The sequence below is a fragment of the Nomascus leucogenys genome, chromosome 11, assembly GCF_006542625.1.
Source record: "Nomascus leucogenys isolate Asia chromosome 11, Asia_NLE_v1, whole genome shotgun sequence".
NCBI classification, from domain to species: Eukaryota; Metazoa; Chordata; class Mammalia; order Primates; family Hylobatidae; genus Nomascus; species Nomascus leucogenys.
The window spans coordinates 40,583,817-40,601,545 of record NC_044391.1 but is presented as its reverse complement, the minus strand read 5'-3'; the positions used below and the strand labels follow the sequence as shown (position 1 = coordinate 40,601,545).

The 17,729-nt window shown below is 37.6% G+C and overlaps 1 protein-coding gene across 1 annotated transcript; it reads left to right on the top strand.

Annotated features, from left to right (window-relative positions):
- The first annotated feature begins 7,043 nt into the window (after positions 1-7,043).
- FERD3L (Fer3 like bHLH transcription factor) lies at positions 7,044-7,671 on the top strand. The gene has a single exon (XM_003252620.2). The coding sequence runs from the start codon at positions 7,097-7,099 to the stop codon at positions 7,595-7,597; it is 501 nt and encodes a 166-aa protein (XP_003252668.1). The 5' UTR covers positions 7,044-7,096; the 3' UTR covers positions 7,598-7,671.
- The last annotated feature ends 10,058 nt before the right edge of the window (positions 7,672-17,729 follow it).

Sequence of the window (17,729 nt, the reverse complement as noted above, 5' to 3'; positions counted from 1 at the left end):
TCTTGTTACTCTCTAACACCTCAGTGTAACTTCAAAGACAGAAGCTACAGATTCAGTTGTTTCAGGAGCATTTTTATATTCTCTTTTCACCTCCCCCAACCCATGTGAGATACATATATACGCGTAAATCTAATATACACTCAACAAATTCATATTCACTTATATTTTTGATGGCCTTATCTTGGCAAGTATACATATTAGGTGTACCAGGGTACCAGGGAATATGGAGATAGGCTCAATAAATGGGGCAGGAGTGAGAAAACTATAGCCCAAGGGCCAAGTCCAGCCCACTGCCTAATTTTGTAAGTGAAGTTTTAGAGAACACAGTGATGCTTATTCATTTGCACATTGTCTATGGCTCCTTTTGTACTACAAAACTGGAGTTGAGTAGTTGCAACAGGACTCATGACCTGTACAAACTAAATTATTTACTCTTTCATCCATTAAAGAAAATGTTAGCCAATCCCTAAACTACAGCATTCTAGAGTCCTTATTTTTATTTGAACCTAGATTATAATCAAAATGGCAAGAAATTAGTTGGAGTATAAGCAAGTGAACTATAATATAGTTCAAAATATAGACAAATCCTAGAATTGATTTCCTTTTATATTTGAATTCTTTTCTTAGCACTCCTAAGAACAGAAAAAGTTCTCATTTAGTTTAGAAATTTTTTCATAAAATGAGTAAGTTTAATAAAATATGATAGTCTTTTCAATAAATGTTTCTGGGTCAATTGAAAACCAAATAAATTTTGACCACCGCCTTCATTACTCATACCATACAAAAATAACTTCTAGATTGGTTACAGTTCTAAATGTTAAAGAAAAAACAGGCTTTTAGAAGGAAGCATAAAATAATATCTTCATGATGTTAAAATATGTTAAGATTCCTTAAACATGACATAAACAACACTAAGGACTAAAAAATCGTAATTTTGACTACACTAAAAATAAGAACTTCTTTTCATCTACGGATATTAAATTATTCATACTTCCTGATTTCAAAATTTACTACAAAGCTACAGTAAACAAAACAATGTGGTTCTTACATAAAGACAGGCAAATAAACCAATGAAATAGAATAGAATGCCCAGAAATAAACCCTCACATATATGGTCAAATGATTTTTGACAAGGATACCAAGATCATTCAATAGAGAAAAGATAGTTTTTTTTTTAACAAACGGTATCAGGAAAACTGAATATACTCATGTAAAAGAATGAAGCTGGACCCTTACCTAACACCATATACAAAAACTACGTTGAAACGGATCAAGGACCTAAACATAAGACCTAAAACTAAAACCTCTTAGAAAAAAAAAAAAAAAGATTTACAACATAGGATGTGGCAGTGATTTCTTAGATATGATACCAAAGGCCCAAGCAAAAAGAAAATATAGACAAATTGGACTTCATGAAAATGTAAAACTTTTGCGCATCAAAAGACACCATTAATAGAGTAAGAAGACAACTTATAGAGTGAGAAAAGTATTTGAAAATCATGTATCTGATAAAAGATTGATATCCAGGATATATAGAGAACATTTTCACTTACATATACATAAAGAAACAATTATTATTTTTCTCAGAATACTTTTCAGATGTATACAGGGTTTCAAAATGTATAACACATGGAATGAATCATAGAAAGTTTTTGTCCAATAAAGGTCTTGGAAAAAAAGAAACAAACAACCCAATTCAAAAATGAGTGAAAGACCTGAAGAGACATTTCTCAAAAAAAAGATACACAAATAGACAATAGGCATATAAAAAGATCCTCAACATCACTAATCATTAGGGAAATGCAAATCAAAGCTATAATAGGATACAAACACACCCATAAAGGTGGCTACTATCTAAACAAACAAACAAACATAAAACAAGTGTTGCTGAGGATGTGGAGTAACTGGAGCCTTTCCACAGTGTTGGTGGGAATGTAAAATGGTAGAGCCACTGTGAAAAACAGTTTAGTGGTTCCTCAAAAAATTAAAACTAGACAGCAGCACAAATGAGCCTGAAGGACACTATGTTAAATGAAATAAATCAGGCACAGAAAAATATGTGGTATTTTTCTTATTCATATGGTCTTATTCACATGTGGGTGCCAAAAATGTTGAGCTCATGAAGTAGAGAATGGAATTGTGGGTTTTCAGAGTCTTGGAAGGGTAGTGGGAGGGGAGGATAGAAAGAGGTTGGTTAAAGAATACAAAATTATTTTTAAAATTAAAAATAGTGTTACCATATTATTAGCAATTCCACTTCTGGGGACACATCCAAAAAAATTGAAAACAGGGTCTCAAAATGATTTGTGGATATCCATGTTTATAGCAGCATTATTCACAATAACTAAAATCTGGAAGCAACCCAAGTGTCCATCAACAAATGAATGGGTAATCAAAGTGTGGCATATACATACAGTGGAATATCATTCAACCCTAAAAAGAAAGGAAATTCTAATGTGTGTTAAAATATAGATGACTCTTTAGAACATTATGCTAAGTGAAATAAGCCAGTCACAAAAAGACAAATACTGTATAATTCCACTTGTATGAGCTACCCAGAGCAGTCAAATTTAAAGAGACAGGAAGTAGAATGGTGGTTGCCAGGGGCTGAGGAAAGGAGAGAATGAGGAGTTCCTTTTTTAATGAATATGGAGTTTCCGTTTTATAAAATTAAAAGAGTTCTTGAGATGGATGATGGTGATGGTTGCACAATATTATGAATGTATTTAATACCACTGAACTGTACACTTAAAAATAGATAAAGTGATAAATTTTATGTTATATGTATTTTACTGCCATAAAAATTGGAAAAAATATAAATGAATTTTTTTTTTTTTTTTTTGAGACGGAGTCTCACTCTCGCCTAGACTGGAGTGCAGTGGTGTGATCTCGGCTCACTGCAAGCTCCGCCTCCCAGGTTCACGCCATTCTCCTGCCTCAGCCTCCCGAGTAGCTCGGACTACAGGCACCCGCTACCATGCCTGGCTAATTTTTTTGTATTTTTAGTAGAGACGGAGTTTCACCGTGTTAGCCAGGATGGTCTCGATCTCCTGACCTCGTGATCCGCCCGCCTCGGCCTCCCAAAGTGCTAGGTTTACAGGTGTGAGCCACCACACCTGGCCTGAAATTTTTGAATATACCATAAAGAGAGTGAAAAGGAAAGCCACAGAGTAGGGAGAATATATTTACTTTACATACATCTGACATGGAACTTATACCCAGAATATTCATACAAATCAATTTTTTAAATTAGAAAAATCCAAAAAACATTGGAGCGGTACTTTATTAAAGAGTCAGTAACTAATCGGCTAACATGAAATGGTGCTCAATTTTACTTATCATCAGGGAAATGTAAATTAAAACTGAAATGTGATACCCATACACATCTTTAAGACAGCTTAAATTAAAAAGACAGAAAATGGCAAGTATTGGCGAGGATGTGAAGAAATTGGAACTCCAATATATCATTTGTGACAGTGTAAATTATTACAACCATTTTGGAAAACAATTTTATAGTAACCACTAAAATTGAACATATGCATAATCTATTCCAATTCCAGGTGTATCCCTAACAGGAAAGGATAAATGTACTCACAAAAAGATATGTACAATAACCTCTATGACACTGCTATTTATAGTGACTAAAAATTGGAAACTATCCAAATGTCCACCAACAAGAAAAGGAAAGAACAAATAAATAGTGGTATATTTACACAATGAAATACTATTCAACAATGAGAATATGCACAAATTGCATAAATAAAATATTGACCGAAAGACACAAGAGTATACAGAATATAATTTATTTTTATAGATTATGCATATGCTCACTTTGTGAAACAGTCTCAAACTATAAACTTAAGACTTAACTGTTTTTACATTACCTCAAACTTCAAAAAGGCATTCCATTTCTTCATTTGGGCACTGGTTCCATGGATACATTCACTTTGAAAATTCATGAAGCTGCACGTATATAATTTGTGAATTTTAAAGTACATACACTGAGCTTCAAAAAAGTTTACCTAAAATATGAAATGAAAAAAACAAAATAAATGGATATATATTCTTCTATCTCTAAAACCAGCCATGGTCACAGCCCCACATAATTTGAAATTGAATAGGAAGAAGACACAGGTCCCTTCTCCAGGTCAGCGGAAGGAGTGCTTATGCCTTTCTCCTACAATCATCACAGACATCTACCTTCGTCATATCTTTATCATTTGCCCTAAAAGTTAATGTTTCTGGAATAATAGAGGAAGGGACATGAGGAAGGAAAGGCAGGGTTTTTTTAATTGTGGAGATTTATATATTTGCTTTACTCCCTGGATGCTTTATTTGTCTACCTTTCTCCCCTTAGCACCATTAAACCCAAGCTTCAGCTCATTCAAGAATTATTGCTTAAGTTATTCTTGGTCATTTTTTTTTCTTTTTGCTTTGATTCTGAACAGTTTAATAGTATAAACAAAAAGTTTTATGTCTAATAGGAATGGTCAATAGAAATAAACTAGATAATCAAATAAGCAAAACTGCTTGTCATTTCATAATCATTTCTTGAAATATTTTGAGTAAAATTTGTGAAGGAGTTATCAAACTTTTTATAAATACCTCCCTATAGGTCACTGAATAACTATAAACTATAGGTCTAGAACACAGAGGAAGGGGAGGGAGGGAGAGAGGAAGGAACGAAAGAAGGAAGGAAGGAAGGAAGGAAGGAAGGAAGGAAGGAAGGAAGGAAGGAAGGAAGGAAGGAAGGAAGGAAGGAAGGAAAGCAGGCAGGCAGGCAGGCAGGCAGGCAGGCAAGCAAGAAAGATACATTCCCTTCGCTAAAATCATAAAGGAGTTCTGTCCAGTGAAACTATCTCTTTAGCCTCATGAAGGCTTCTGACCCCCATTTTATGAAATTTTAAATGTAAATATCGACCATGTTTTCCTTCATTAAGTTTTCCAGTGTATTATGTTGTGAAACTAGATTCTCACTTGACTGAGGTGTTTAATCCCCTTGCAAATAGGTTGTAAATGAATAAAAAATAAGTCACTGAGAAGCATTTAACATAATTTAAAAATCAACAATAAATTTGTCCAAATATTTAATAGCATATTAATTTAAACAAGGGTTAGAAAGCATGTTACTACTTTTTTGCAACAAAAATCAGTTCTCCCATTTACTAGCTTCATAGCCACTGTTGACAATCCTATTAGTTTTTATTTTTCAGCCTTCCCTTTGAAAGAAGCTTAGCAAAAATCAACTAAGTAATAACCAAAGATCTCATTCTCTTTAACATCTTCCAGGATTACAAATTTCAATTATTCTCTGCCTGAGTTATCACAATTCAAACTGGAGAATGAAGAGTAAACACAAGCAAAAGAAGATAAAATCTATTAAAAGATCGAGAGACACCAGACACAAATGGGTTAAAAGAAGAAGAAGAATTAAAGATTATACTGTTTTGATTACACAGAGAGAGGCTACGAAGAAGAAAATGAATTGAGATTACCTGTTAGAAATAGGCGGTTTCTGGTTTCTGGGAGCTGTCCAATGTACTGAGTGAACCATCATAGCCACGACTTACCCCCTTAATAGGAACTGATGCCCTGGGCAGTTCCCTTTTGAACCGGGATGTTTCTACATTCATCTTTTTAGGCTATTTCTTCTAATCTACCTTTAAAATTATCTTCTAATCTGTCACTTTGACACAATGGGTCTTTTAAATAAATCTTTACACAGTACTGAATAATTAAGTAAATATAGTTATTGGCAAACAAAGAAAAAGAACCCTTTTGTTAAAATATTAGGGATACTAGAGATAATATAAAATGAGTAACTCTTATTTTTCTTATGCCAAATTTAAAATCTCTTTCTTATCTCAAAAATAACGATCTAACGATAGCCAAAAAGCTCCCATAAATATACTTCAATAAATCATTGTTTCTGCACTTAAATCTTACTGTAGGACAATACAAATCAATGAGGAAAATACGCCAGATGGAAGTGTTAGGTTTTTTTCTTTGTTCAGGAACAAATACTCAATCCGCAATTTAAAAGTCCGAAGACTCCTCAGCAGAGGGTGAGCTGATTGACTCTTTGGCTTATCAAGGGCAAATCGCATTTCTGAAAAGAGCTTGAAGTGGTTTTGTTTTTGAGGAGAGTTTGCTTTGTCCCCCACACTGAAAAGTATACAGCAAAGCCCTAGCATAGAAAATATCCTGAGCTTAAATTTCTCATTTTATTGCCGTCATAACTTTTCCTCTTGGAATAAAATCCTCTATTTTATATGAGTAGGAGGTAAAGGTAGGGAAAGGAAAGTCAAGTATCTCAATTGTTAGGCTGATTGCATCCAAACAGACTTTGGAAGTCAGGGTTTGTAACGTGGCAGGAGAGCTATTTGCGATGCCCTGGAAAGAAAAAGAAAGCCGGTTCCAACAGCGACTCTGGGGAATGCACTCTCGGCCCCCCTGCCATGCTTACTTAAGCTAATGGAAGGTCTTGCCTTTCAGCAGCCGCTGCACTGGGATACCAGACAAACAGCTCCCCTGGATCCCAGGCAGGCAGGGCCCCTCTTCAGGACATCATTAAAAGCACATGCACTTGCTCCACATCCATTGGCAGATGGTGGCAAGATTCAAGACTCCTACCCTGAAGTCAAGGAGAAGCCATCGCGGTGGAAAACATCCTCGCTTTGAAAATCCAACATGAAATTAAAGAACTACACGAGTTAAGGATCCTGGAGAACATTAGTTGGCTGCAGGGGTGAAGACAGACACAAAAAGCACAGCAGGTAAGAGCTGGGGGTTGTTGCCAACAAGGAACTGTCCCGGGTGGCGCAGAGAAAAGGATCTCAGAACTGGAGGCCTGTCCCTTTGAGTCTTCCAAGCGTGCTCAAGCTTGTCATCTTCCATAAGCTTCGAGAGAAGGGACGTTGTCAGAGCATTCCTTATCGGTGCGACTAATCCTGTTATCAGCTTGGTTATAAATATTTAATGTTCCCTGGCCCTTCGATGATGGTGCCCCATCAGATTCAAGGCTGTTAAGAATCCCCACCAGCAGCCTCGCCCCTCCCTGCGGAAAACCGATGAGAGGCAGGGCCAAGCCGAAGCGATGGCGGCCTATCCGGAGAGCTGCGTGGACGCTACGGTGCTGGACTTCGTCACAGACCTGTCCCTGGCCTCCCCGAGACGCCCTCTCCTCTGCGACTTCGCACCCGGGGTCTCCCTGGGGGACCCAGCCCTTGCGCTCCGAGAGGGAAGACCCAGGAGGATGGCGCGGTTTGAAGAGGGGGAACCAGAAGAAGAGGAGTGCGAAGTGGACCAGGGGGACGGAGAAGAGGAGGAGGAAGAGGAGCGCGGAAGAGGTGTCTCCCTATTAGGCCGCCCCAAGAGGAAAAGGGTGATCACCTACGCCCAGCGCCAGGCCGCCAACATCCGCGAAAGGAAGCGGATGTTCAACCTCAACGAGGCCTTTGACCAGCTGCGGAGGAAAGTGCCCACGTTTGCTTACGAGAAAAGGCTGTCCCGAATCGAGACCCTCCGCCTGGCCATCGTCTACATCTCCTTCATGACCGAGCTCTTGGAGAGCTGTGAGAAGAAGGAAAGCGGCTGAGCCTGGTGTGGAGAGTCTGCCCTTCCTCGTCTGGTAGTGCTGGGGTGTGTCAGGACCGGGCACTGGGTGAGGCTAAAGGGCCGGGAGGGACGCCCCAAGACAGAACGTCTGGCCTTTTGGAGGTCGGGGTCGAGATTGTAAGATCCCCACATCCCCTGAGCAGAGTGGCTGCTGTAGAGTTCATATCTACGCGACCGCCCTAAGTGAAGTCGGGGTCACGGGCGAGCGCGGAAGTCAGAGAGCGTGAGGATGAGTCGGGGCCGTTCAGGCTGCTCCTAAGAGCTTCCGTGGGCTGGGTGGGTGGGAAGTGACCCTCCTCGCAAATGGCAGACTTTGGAGCTTCTATAAAATCTAACCTCTCCTCTTTACATTTTTTTTTCATAGAGATAATCAAGTAGAAATTCTTACTTTTTAAAAAGCCTCAAGGGTCGGTGGTACGCCATCCCCAGCAGGCGCTCCAGCGGGCGCCTGCGCGGAGGGTCTGAAGCAGACGCCGCAACGGTGCCGGGGGTGCGAGCTTTTCTGATAGCCAGAGGGTTCTGTCTGGTCCTCCGAGGCTTGTCCAGGAACTGAGGAAAGGAAATATGGAAGTCAGAGCAGTCGAGAGGAACTGCTGACGAAGTGCGACCTCTGAGAAGGGACACCCTTCCTGTCTTCCATTCCCTCTCCCTCCCGTACCTTCCTCTCTCCAGCGCGCGAGCCCTCTCTCTTCCTTTCTCCCTCCCCTTCTCCACCTAGTTGATCCCAGAGGGACCATAGCTCCTTGTCCCAGGGCCACAGTGGTGTTCATTCAGTGCCTTAGCTAGAGTGCAAATCTACGCTTTGCATCTAAAGTGCAGCATCAGCTTCCGTGTTCCAGGGCCTTAAGGCCCCAGGCCAGTGTAAGGAGCGAGTGCACTCGGGTCACTCCTGGGCCGCAGGGGGCCTTGGGCGCCCTGCAGCTTCGCCCCCAGCCAGCGCTACCAACTGTCCCCCGGCCAGGGGTTGGGGTATGAAGGGGCCTGGATCTTTCTAGGAGCAGGGCCGCCTGAGCGCTCACTTTTACATTTTCAGCTGTAGGGAGGAAAGTTAGCTTTCACTCTAATGGCTTCTAGAGACTACCAGGGGAGACAAAAAGTCCAAAGAGGAGATGCCTTCTGACGCCTTGCAAAACGCCTGCCATGCAGATGAGGTTGAAGCGGGTCCATGCTGAGAGGCCGCCTCTAGTTTGGACCTGTGCCATTCCAGGATTCTTCCTACTAGGTGACGTGCTAGTACCAGAACTGGGGTCTTTCAGAAGGGAGTGGGTAACTGAGGAGAGGAACCCGACTGAATAATGCCCACCTAAACATAAATTCAGTAATCCTAAAGGATAATCCCCAGTGATTATTCCAACACTTTATTTCGCCCCTTATTACACACAGGAATAGGCAGGCGCCTGTGCGAACACACAATTCTCTTAATCACGCTTTCAGAAATAGAATTCATTTCATTAATAAGTAACATATACTCATCCTAGAAATTTTGGAAAACAAAATTTCAAAAAAGAAAAAATTCGAATCACTCCACATTACCATACTATTAGCATTTTCATCTATTTCTTTCCAGTCTTTTTTTCCCTGTGCAGTTATAAATTCAATATATTTAACTAATTCGAGATACGTTGGGACACTGATATTTTTCCACTTGGCATTATAGAAGGTGCAATGTTTTCCCTTAACTTTAAATATTATTCAAATGTGATTTTGATTACCATATCTTATTGTCATATCCATGTATCACAACACCAGCCCTTTACAGATAGATAGCTATTTCCTTTTAAAAAATAAATGATGCTGCTAAGAGCATTCTTGTAAATGTCTTCTCTGTCTATTATTATTTCATAATATTTGATACCTAGAAGTGAAATTTCCGGATTCAAGTTTGTGGATATAAATGGCCAGATTCCCTTCTTGGTGGGTTCTGCCAGTTCACTCTCCCACCCTCTAGCATTGCAGGGATTTGCCTGTTTCCCAGCCCCTTCATTAGTACTTCGAATATTTAAAACTTTTCTTAGTTTTCCTTTTCATAGGACCTGGATTAGCTCTGAAATGAGCCCCCACTCCCAAGATGTTTTTTTACTTTTACTGTGTCTTTCCACCAATAATTTTTCCAACTCTACCATAAGAACATCAGGATAAACAGGTAAACGAGAAAAATACATAAACAGCTAACACCAAACAACAACAAAGCCCCATAGAGTGTTGTTTTTTCTTATTCTTCCACCAATTCAAGTTCCCCTGGAAATTAAACATCATTCTTTTTTAAAAAATCTTCTGAAAGTGTTGAATAAATAAAAAGAAAAAAAAGTAATTCCAATCTAGGAATTCTTAATATTTTGTTGAAAGAACCAGTTTTGAAAACGAGAAATAAAGCAAAATTATGTAGACCAGGGACCATCAACATTCCTAAGTCCTGAAGAGTAAACACAGCCACCCATTTTCCTTAGTCTTCTCCCTTATATTCTAATACATTTTGTTCCTAGTAAGCAAATAATATTCCTCCAGTGAATACCTCTTCATCGTTGTAAATGATACCTAAAAAACTTCTAAATGAAAAGTTATTTTCCTATTATCAATAGAGGAATTATCCACCCTTCTTAAAAAAACTTTAATAGTTTATAAATGCTTTGCTATTTGTAAGTTTACATGTTTGGGAACTGCCTCAAATGTAGTCTTTTAAGATATTTTCATAATAATTTTACTCAGAGTAATTTGAACCCAGGTAAGGATCAGAGTCACATAGAAAGGGATTGACTTATTCCTTTCATCAAATACCAATAGAGGTAAGACAAAATGATCCACGTCCTGAACTTAAATCGAGTATACCTCCATATTCTGACCCTCAACTTTTCTAAGCATTATTTTAATTTTAGTTTTCCTCATGTTAAATGCATAAAATCAGTGCACCTTTAATACAAGCTTTTTGTTTGTTTGTTTGTTTGTTTGAGATGGAGTCTCGCTCTGTCGCCAGGCTGGAGTGCAGTGGTGCAATCTCAGCTCACTGCAACCTCCAACTCCCTGGTTCAAGCGATTCTCCTGCCTCAGACTCCCAAGTAGCTGGGATTACAGGCATGTGCCACCACACCCAGCTAATTTTTAATACAAGGGTTTTTGTATGTAATACCCACTACATTAAAATAGTTTTACTATTTATTATCTCCTAAACTAACATTGATAGAAATATGAGTAGATATTGGCTTTTCAGTAACTTCAACCAGGTTTTTTTTAAGACCTAATGGTGTCAGTTACTTCTGGAAAATTAAAATAATTTGTTTTTGAAATCTTAAAGTCATTTGAACATTTAGAATCTAAATACCATCTGAGATGTTGCTTGGAGGCGATTTATTTATATACTCTCTACTGATGGAACACTGCCTTTTGGTCTCAAACTAAGTTCCCCATAGCTATCAGATTACTATTAGTATTCAGACATGTAAGCCATAAAAAGATCTAAATGAAATCATATTTGAAAGACATAATTAAGCTTTCTGAGGAATCTAAAAATAATCAGAGCCCTTACCATCTACAGGGAGTCATTTAGGCTGATCATCTTTTACAGTTAGTTGCCCAATGTTAAAGCAGATTTTGGCAAAATTAAGTGCTGGAAACCGAACCAAATATTCTGCTAGTAAGCATAATTCCTACATGCAGACATATGATACAATTAAGACCCTTGGATTAGTGTTTATTATCACATTTGTCAGCATTTCCATTATAAAATAGTCTTTTGGGAGATCGATAACATAGCTGTAAAAATCCTGAGATGAAACTTGATAAGCATGATTTTAGGATACATTTTTTTCTTAATTACAGATCTTCAAAGGAAACTTCTAAGGTAACGAAGCCACAAGTACATTTTACATGTGCAGTTCCAAAATATACCTGATACTTTAAAAAAACAAGAGAATCTATTTAATACAAAATACAAATTAGACTATTATTTTATTTTTATCAGAAAGAGCTAGCAGATTAGTATTGAATGTTAAGTATGAACTTGACTTTTTACAGGATGATATTATTTCATGAAATTATATTTTAAATGTTTTTGGAAAACTGGTGAAGTTTGCTATACATCATTAACTTGGCACAAGTTCACTCAAAGGTTCCTGAACTTTGCCAACATTTTGGGTGAAGTTAGGCCCAATTTCTGGTCAGCACCCTCTCTTCCTGTGAATACTGGACTAAAAAAAGATTACAAAACAAGAGTCAGCAGTTCTGACCATTTTGTTTTGACTTTGGGGTTTCTTTGAATCCAAAGCTTAAAACCAAACCTGGCGGAGGAGGAGAAGGAAAGAAAAGAACCAATGCAAACTGACAGGAATACAATACCAGAAAGGTGGAAAATTTTCTTCAAGTCTCTATAAACCAAAGCCTATAAATTTTCACAACATTTTCTGTGATACCAAATTGTTAGTTCTGTGTCTATACTACATTTCTTAACGGAGTATGAGGAAATGCAAAGAAAAATATGAATGTATTTTCAAACACTCTTCATGGCAATATGTGGTAGAATCCCACCCTTAATCTGGCAGAAGGCATGGAACATTCGATATGCTGTGAAAGAATTTGGCAAATACGACATGATGGAAATGATTACAATAAACTGTTTTAGGTTTACTTAGTGCTTTATTGTTTTCAAGGCACCATTCACATACTTTCTCTCATTTGATCTTCACAATTGGATTTCAGCAAGTTCTAGAGTCTCTCTATTAAACTGAGTCATCAGTGTACCATCTTAAACATTCCTTCACTCACTATTGAAATCAGCAAGATACTGGGACTCCCAAAAAGGACCAATGGTCACACATAAGCACCACAGCACTTTGAAAGACATTGCCCTCAAAGATCAAAAGCACCTTAACATGTTCTGTGGATGATAAATTATACAAAAGGCTGGTTTGGTCTGGCTCCCTCAAAGGCCAAATTTTACAACCTTCTATTTCAGCCTGTGTGAAGGAGATTTCCACCTGCAGCCAACAAATGTAGATGACCTCAAAGCAGCTGTTATGGACAGTTTTTTATGATTTCCAGTCTTCAAAAGAGAAGAAAAATGTCTATGAGAATTTGGCAATAGATCAAACAGTTGGTGAACAATAGAAGAAAAAACATCTTCTAAACATGTTTGAATGAGTGAACGAATGAATGATAGCACTATTACTTTACTGCAGATAATTTTGTAACTTCTTCAAAAGATAGTAATACAAATCTATATTTGGTACTGGCTAGATCTTGAACTGATTGGCTATATTGAATACCAAAGTTCAGTGAAATATTGGAGAAACCAGAAAGGGTCTCAAAGAGAACAAAAAAATAATTGGATTATTGGATCTGAATGAAGTAATATTATCCATAATAATAAGTAGTAATATCTGTAATAATATGACAACTGTATTGAAAGCTTATGACAGCATATGTTCTATACACTGTGTTGAGTTCTTTATATGTACTAAACACTGTGTTAAACTTGTAAAGTTCTCATAAAAATTTTAGGATATACACACTATTGTTATTTCCATAGTGATGAGGACACTAAAGAATATGGAAGTTAAATAATTTTTCCAAGTTCAATCAGCTAACAAATACTGAAGTTAAGATTTACACCCAGACAAGGATTTCAGAGACCAAACTCTGAGGGATTAAGATTATTTGGTGATGATTATATGATCATTATATTTAAGTAGAAATATTGTAAAAAATGAAAATTGTCTGTCATCTTTGCATAGTCTTGTGAATCTATAATTCCTTCAAAATAAAATTTAAAAATTAAAATAATCAGATAATTACTATGACAATCCTTTGAACCTATAAAACACCATAGTAATATAAATTATCATTAGCTCTAATGAGCCATTCACAGATACTTAACTTATGTCTTGTTCTACTGTAATTTTTCTTCATGTGTTTCATGAAAGTGAAACCAACATTTTGTGCCTGGCATTATGTGGTTTCTGGAAGAAAAATCGAGACTTGTTTTTTCACTCTGACCCTAAAGAATATAGACGAGCACTGAGTGCTTGACACTGGGTTCCTTGGTCTGTGCTGATATTCTTGGTCAGCTACATTCTAAATATGGATTTGTAGTATTTGCACATTCTAATTCTGTTGCTTGCTAAATTAGATTACTAACTTAAAACTTAAACCTACTCATCCTGATTTGTAAAGTGGAAATCATGAACACAGAACTATTTAAAGACTCAGAAGAGATCATATAAGTACAGTGTCTCACACAATATAAAAATTTAGCCAATGCCACTATTGTTGTTTATGTTATTTCAATGTTGAATGTGTGCGTAGGACAAAATGATAATTCAGCCTTTTAGAAAGGCTCATGATAACACATAGAATAGGATTATGAAATACCTGTCCTCTTTCTCCTAAATATAATCAAAGTTTTTTAAGTAATATGACATTTTGTGCCCAATCTAAGTTGCTGCCTTGAACTCTTTTATGTTTTAGAACATATAAATTTAAAGGTAAGGCTTCTGGTCCATGGCATATGTAATCACAATCTTCAGTCTGCCAGGAAGGTCACTGTAAACCCTACGCTCCTGAAATGTCGGCCGGGAATGGTGGCTCAGGCCTGTAATCCCAGCATTTTGGGAGGCAGAGGCAGGTAGATCACCTGACGTCCGGGGTTCAAGACCATCCTGGCCAACATGGTGAAACCCCATCTCTACTAAAAATACAAACATTAGCCAGGCCTAGTGGAGTAAGCCTGTAGTCCCAACTACTCGGGAGGCTGAGGCAGGAGAATCACTTGAACTGGCGAGGCAGAGGTTTCAGTGAGCCAGGATGGTGCCATTCCACTCCAACCTGGGCAACAGAACAAGACTCCATTAAAAAAAAAAAAAACTCTTTAATTTGCATATAAAGCTTTTTATATGAAAAAGTTACCATACGTTTGGTAAATCCTCTGGGAATTTATTTTCGAGTAAGTAAACTGCCTTATCTAGGCTGATATGAAATCTGAAAACCTAGAACCCACTCAGCCTGTTCAACTGGAAATGAGGTGGTGTGCCATGCTTTGTTTTAGGTTCCCTGAGACATATGTCTCTGTTTACCCAAAAAAGTTAAGACGCTTCTACCTGCCTCCCATAGAAAGGAATCAGAGAGGAAAAAAGAAAGGGCCTCTTCTTGGTGCATCAGAGAGGCAATGTGAGCCTTGAAGTGGTCTTTGGACATCCTCTGTTGTATGTGCCATTTACACAGTCTTTAAAAATTTGACACCTAACCTATCCTCTTTATACAAACAGATTTTTTGTTTTTTGCACTTTAACATTAGTGGCTTTATACAATATCATGGCAAAAGCTCTGTATTCTTTGGCCTAGGTTTACCCGCAATCTAAGTAACAGTTTTTGCAAAGATAAAATTGGCGTTCACTTGCACATAATCTCTCAACATTTAAAAATGCATAGCTCCTTTTACATATGTACCATGTTATATAATAAATTTTCCTCCTTGCCTAGAAAGTTAAAAGGAGAATTATTAAATATCCCATTTCTTTTAAAAGCTTTGATTCAACTCAAGTGGCTCATTTGAGGGTTGATGGTAAAGAGCTTTCTGAAATGTACTAAAATGTTTCCAATTTGGGAAACATACCCAATTTCAAATATTCTGACCATCGGTTCATATTTTTGGCCAAATAATGTGGTGAGTATAGTTAACAAGCATTTGACAAGTAGTGGTTTTGTTAATTGTAGATCTTATTGAACAAGCCATGCCATTTCTTTCATCACTATTTATTTGCCTAATCTCACCAAAGCCCATTAAAATTAAAGCAGATGAGTTCAGTTAAAAAATATATATTGGATGCCATTTTGTTTCAGATGACAGAACCACAAATTAAACTTCATACCCTTTATTAGTATACTACATTTCATCAAATTCAGTCAACTGCTTCTAAAGTTAACATAAAACAGGCTGAAAAAGGCCCAAACTCAAAGCATTACATAACAAAACACAACAACTTCTTCCCAAATTACATGCACATGAATATATGCATCATACTTCAATCCAAACCTCAGGGTCCTTACACTGAACACCCTCAGAACTTCTGCTTCTCAATTCCACAATCCCCCTACTCCCTGCTAATTGTATGATTCACACATGGAAACCTACATACATGCAAAACCAAAGTATTTCAATCAGAGTGCCTTCGTGTGTATTTTAGAATGAATTCTGCATATGTAAAGTCTTTTTTGTTTGTTTGTTTTTTGAGACAGAGTCTCACTCTGTTGCCTAGGCTGGAGTGCAGTGGCAGGATCTCGGCTCACTGCTACCTCTGCCTCCCGGGTTCAAGCGATTCTCCCACCTCAGCCTCCCAAGTAGCTTAGATTACAGGCAACTGCCACTATGCCCAGCTAATTTTGTATTTTTATAGACAGGAAGTTTCACCATGTTGGCCAGGCTGCTCTCGAACTCCTGACCTTAAGTGATCCACCCACCTCAGCCTCCCAAAGTACTGGGATTACAGGCATAAGCCACTGCACCTGGCCTGTAAACTGTTTTTATTCCTAGCTCAAACCTTAAAAAGGATTGACTTTTCTTCCTTTTCCTCCATGATTTGGTAGGCAGTTTTACTCTTTTTTCGTAATAGATGTCTCTTTCTTGAATAATTTATGTCTTAATAATAAGGATTATTGAATATTTCTGTCTATTGTAACCAAAACAGGTATTTAAGTGAGCATCAGTATTTTTCTATGCATTGAAAACGAGCCCAGGAATTTTGCTAGTTCTTCACCAAACATTGGCCCCACATATGTATATCAGGTCTGAATATAACTACTAAGACCAACAGCCAGAAAATGGTAGAAAAGAAAGTGTCTGGAATTGCTATTCTGAAAACCTACAGAACACTCATTGATTAGATGAGGGTCATTGACTCAATGAGAAAAACGGAATTTTCCTTGGGAGTAAGACTGTTTCTTCTTGGGGAGATTCAAGAGTATCTGAAAGTTCAAATAATTTACCATATCAAGAAAGGAGTTAGAAGGGATTCAAGAATGCTCTCTGAACCTTGGCTCTGATTGGGAAGATCTAAGTCATATGTATAACATGATGACATTTTGTGTATTCTTACAACTTGCCTACAAAAATTTCACTTGTAGGAATTTAGCCTAAGGAAATAATCAAGACCATGCACAAAGATGGCACTACAAAATATGCACCGCAGTATTGTTTATAATATCAAAATATGGAAAATAGCCTAGATGTCTAAAAAAGTAAGTCCTTAATTAAAATTGTTGCATCCATTAAAAGGATGAGTTATCAAAAAAGTTTGTACTGCAGAAAGGTAATTCCAAAAATTGATAAGAAAAAAGTATTTTATAAAGCAGTGTGTGAGGCGTAATTTTATTTCTGCTTCATATGAGAACATGTATATCTGTGAATGTGCATATTTTCATATCTATAAATATAAATGTTCATTTTATATATGCTAGAGGGGGACTGATCATTTTTTGTGCTTGTTTGTATTTTCCTGGTTTGTAATCAGGCCGTCCTTTTGTAATCAGAAAAATAATAAAGTTATTTTAAACTAAAAAGAGCAACACAACAATACAATTTATGATATCTACTCTTAGTTGAAGAGCAGGATCTAGTTATCTAGGTCAGAACTCTTGTCTTTTTAACTCTAAAACATTTGAAGTAGGTATTTAAGATGCTTAGCAGTTATATTGTATACCTTTTTTTTTTTTTTTTTTGGATACTTGAGAATAGACCCTTCCCAGCACACTACAGGCCCCTTTCCAATCATTGCCCGTCTCTTCTTGCAAGAATATTCAGTATCCTGACTTCTAATAGCCTAGTTTCCCAGTTTTTGTATTGTTTTACATAAAAGAGATCATTGGTTTTGGGAAAACATTGATTTTCTTTTTCTTTTTTTTTTTTTTTTTTTTTTGAGACGGAGTCTCGCTCTTTCGCCCAGGCTGGAGTGCAGTAGTGCGATCTTGGCTCACTGCAAGCTCCGCCTCCCGGGTTCACGCCATTCTCCTGTCTCAGCCTCCCAAGTAGCTGGGACTACAGGCGACCGCCACCATGCCCGGCTAATTTTTTGTATTTTTAGTAGAGACGGAGTTTCACCATGTTAACCAGGATGGTCTCGATCTCCTGA

Excerpts from the sequence above, each read along its gene's own strand:
- FERD3L (XM_003252620.2), top strand. The coding sequence starts at position 7,097 with ATGGCGGCCTATCCGGAGAGCTGCGTGGACGCTACGGTGCTGGACTTC.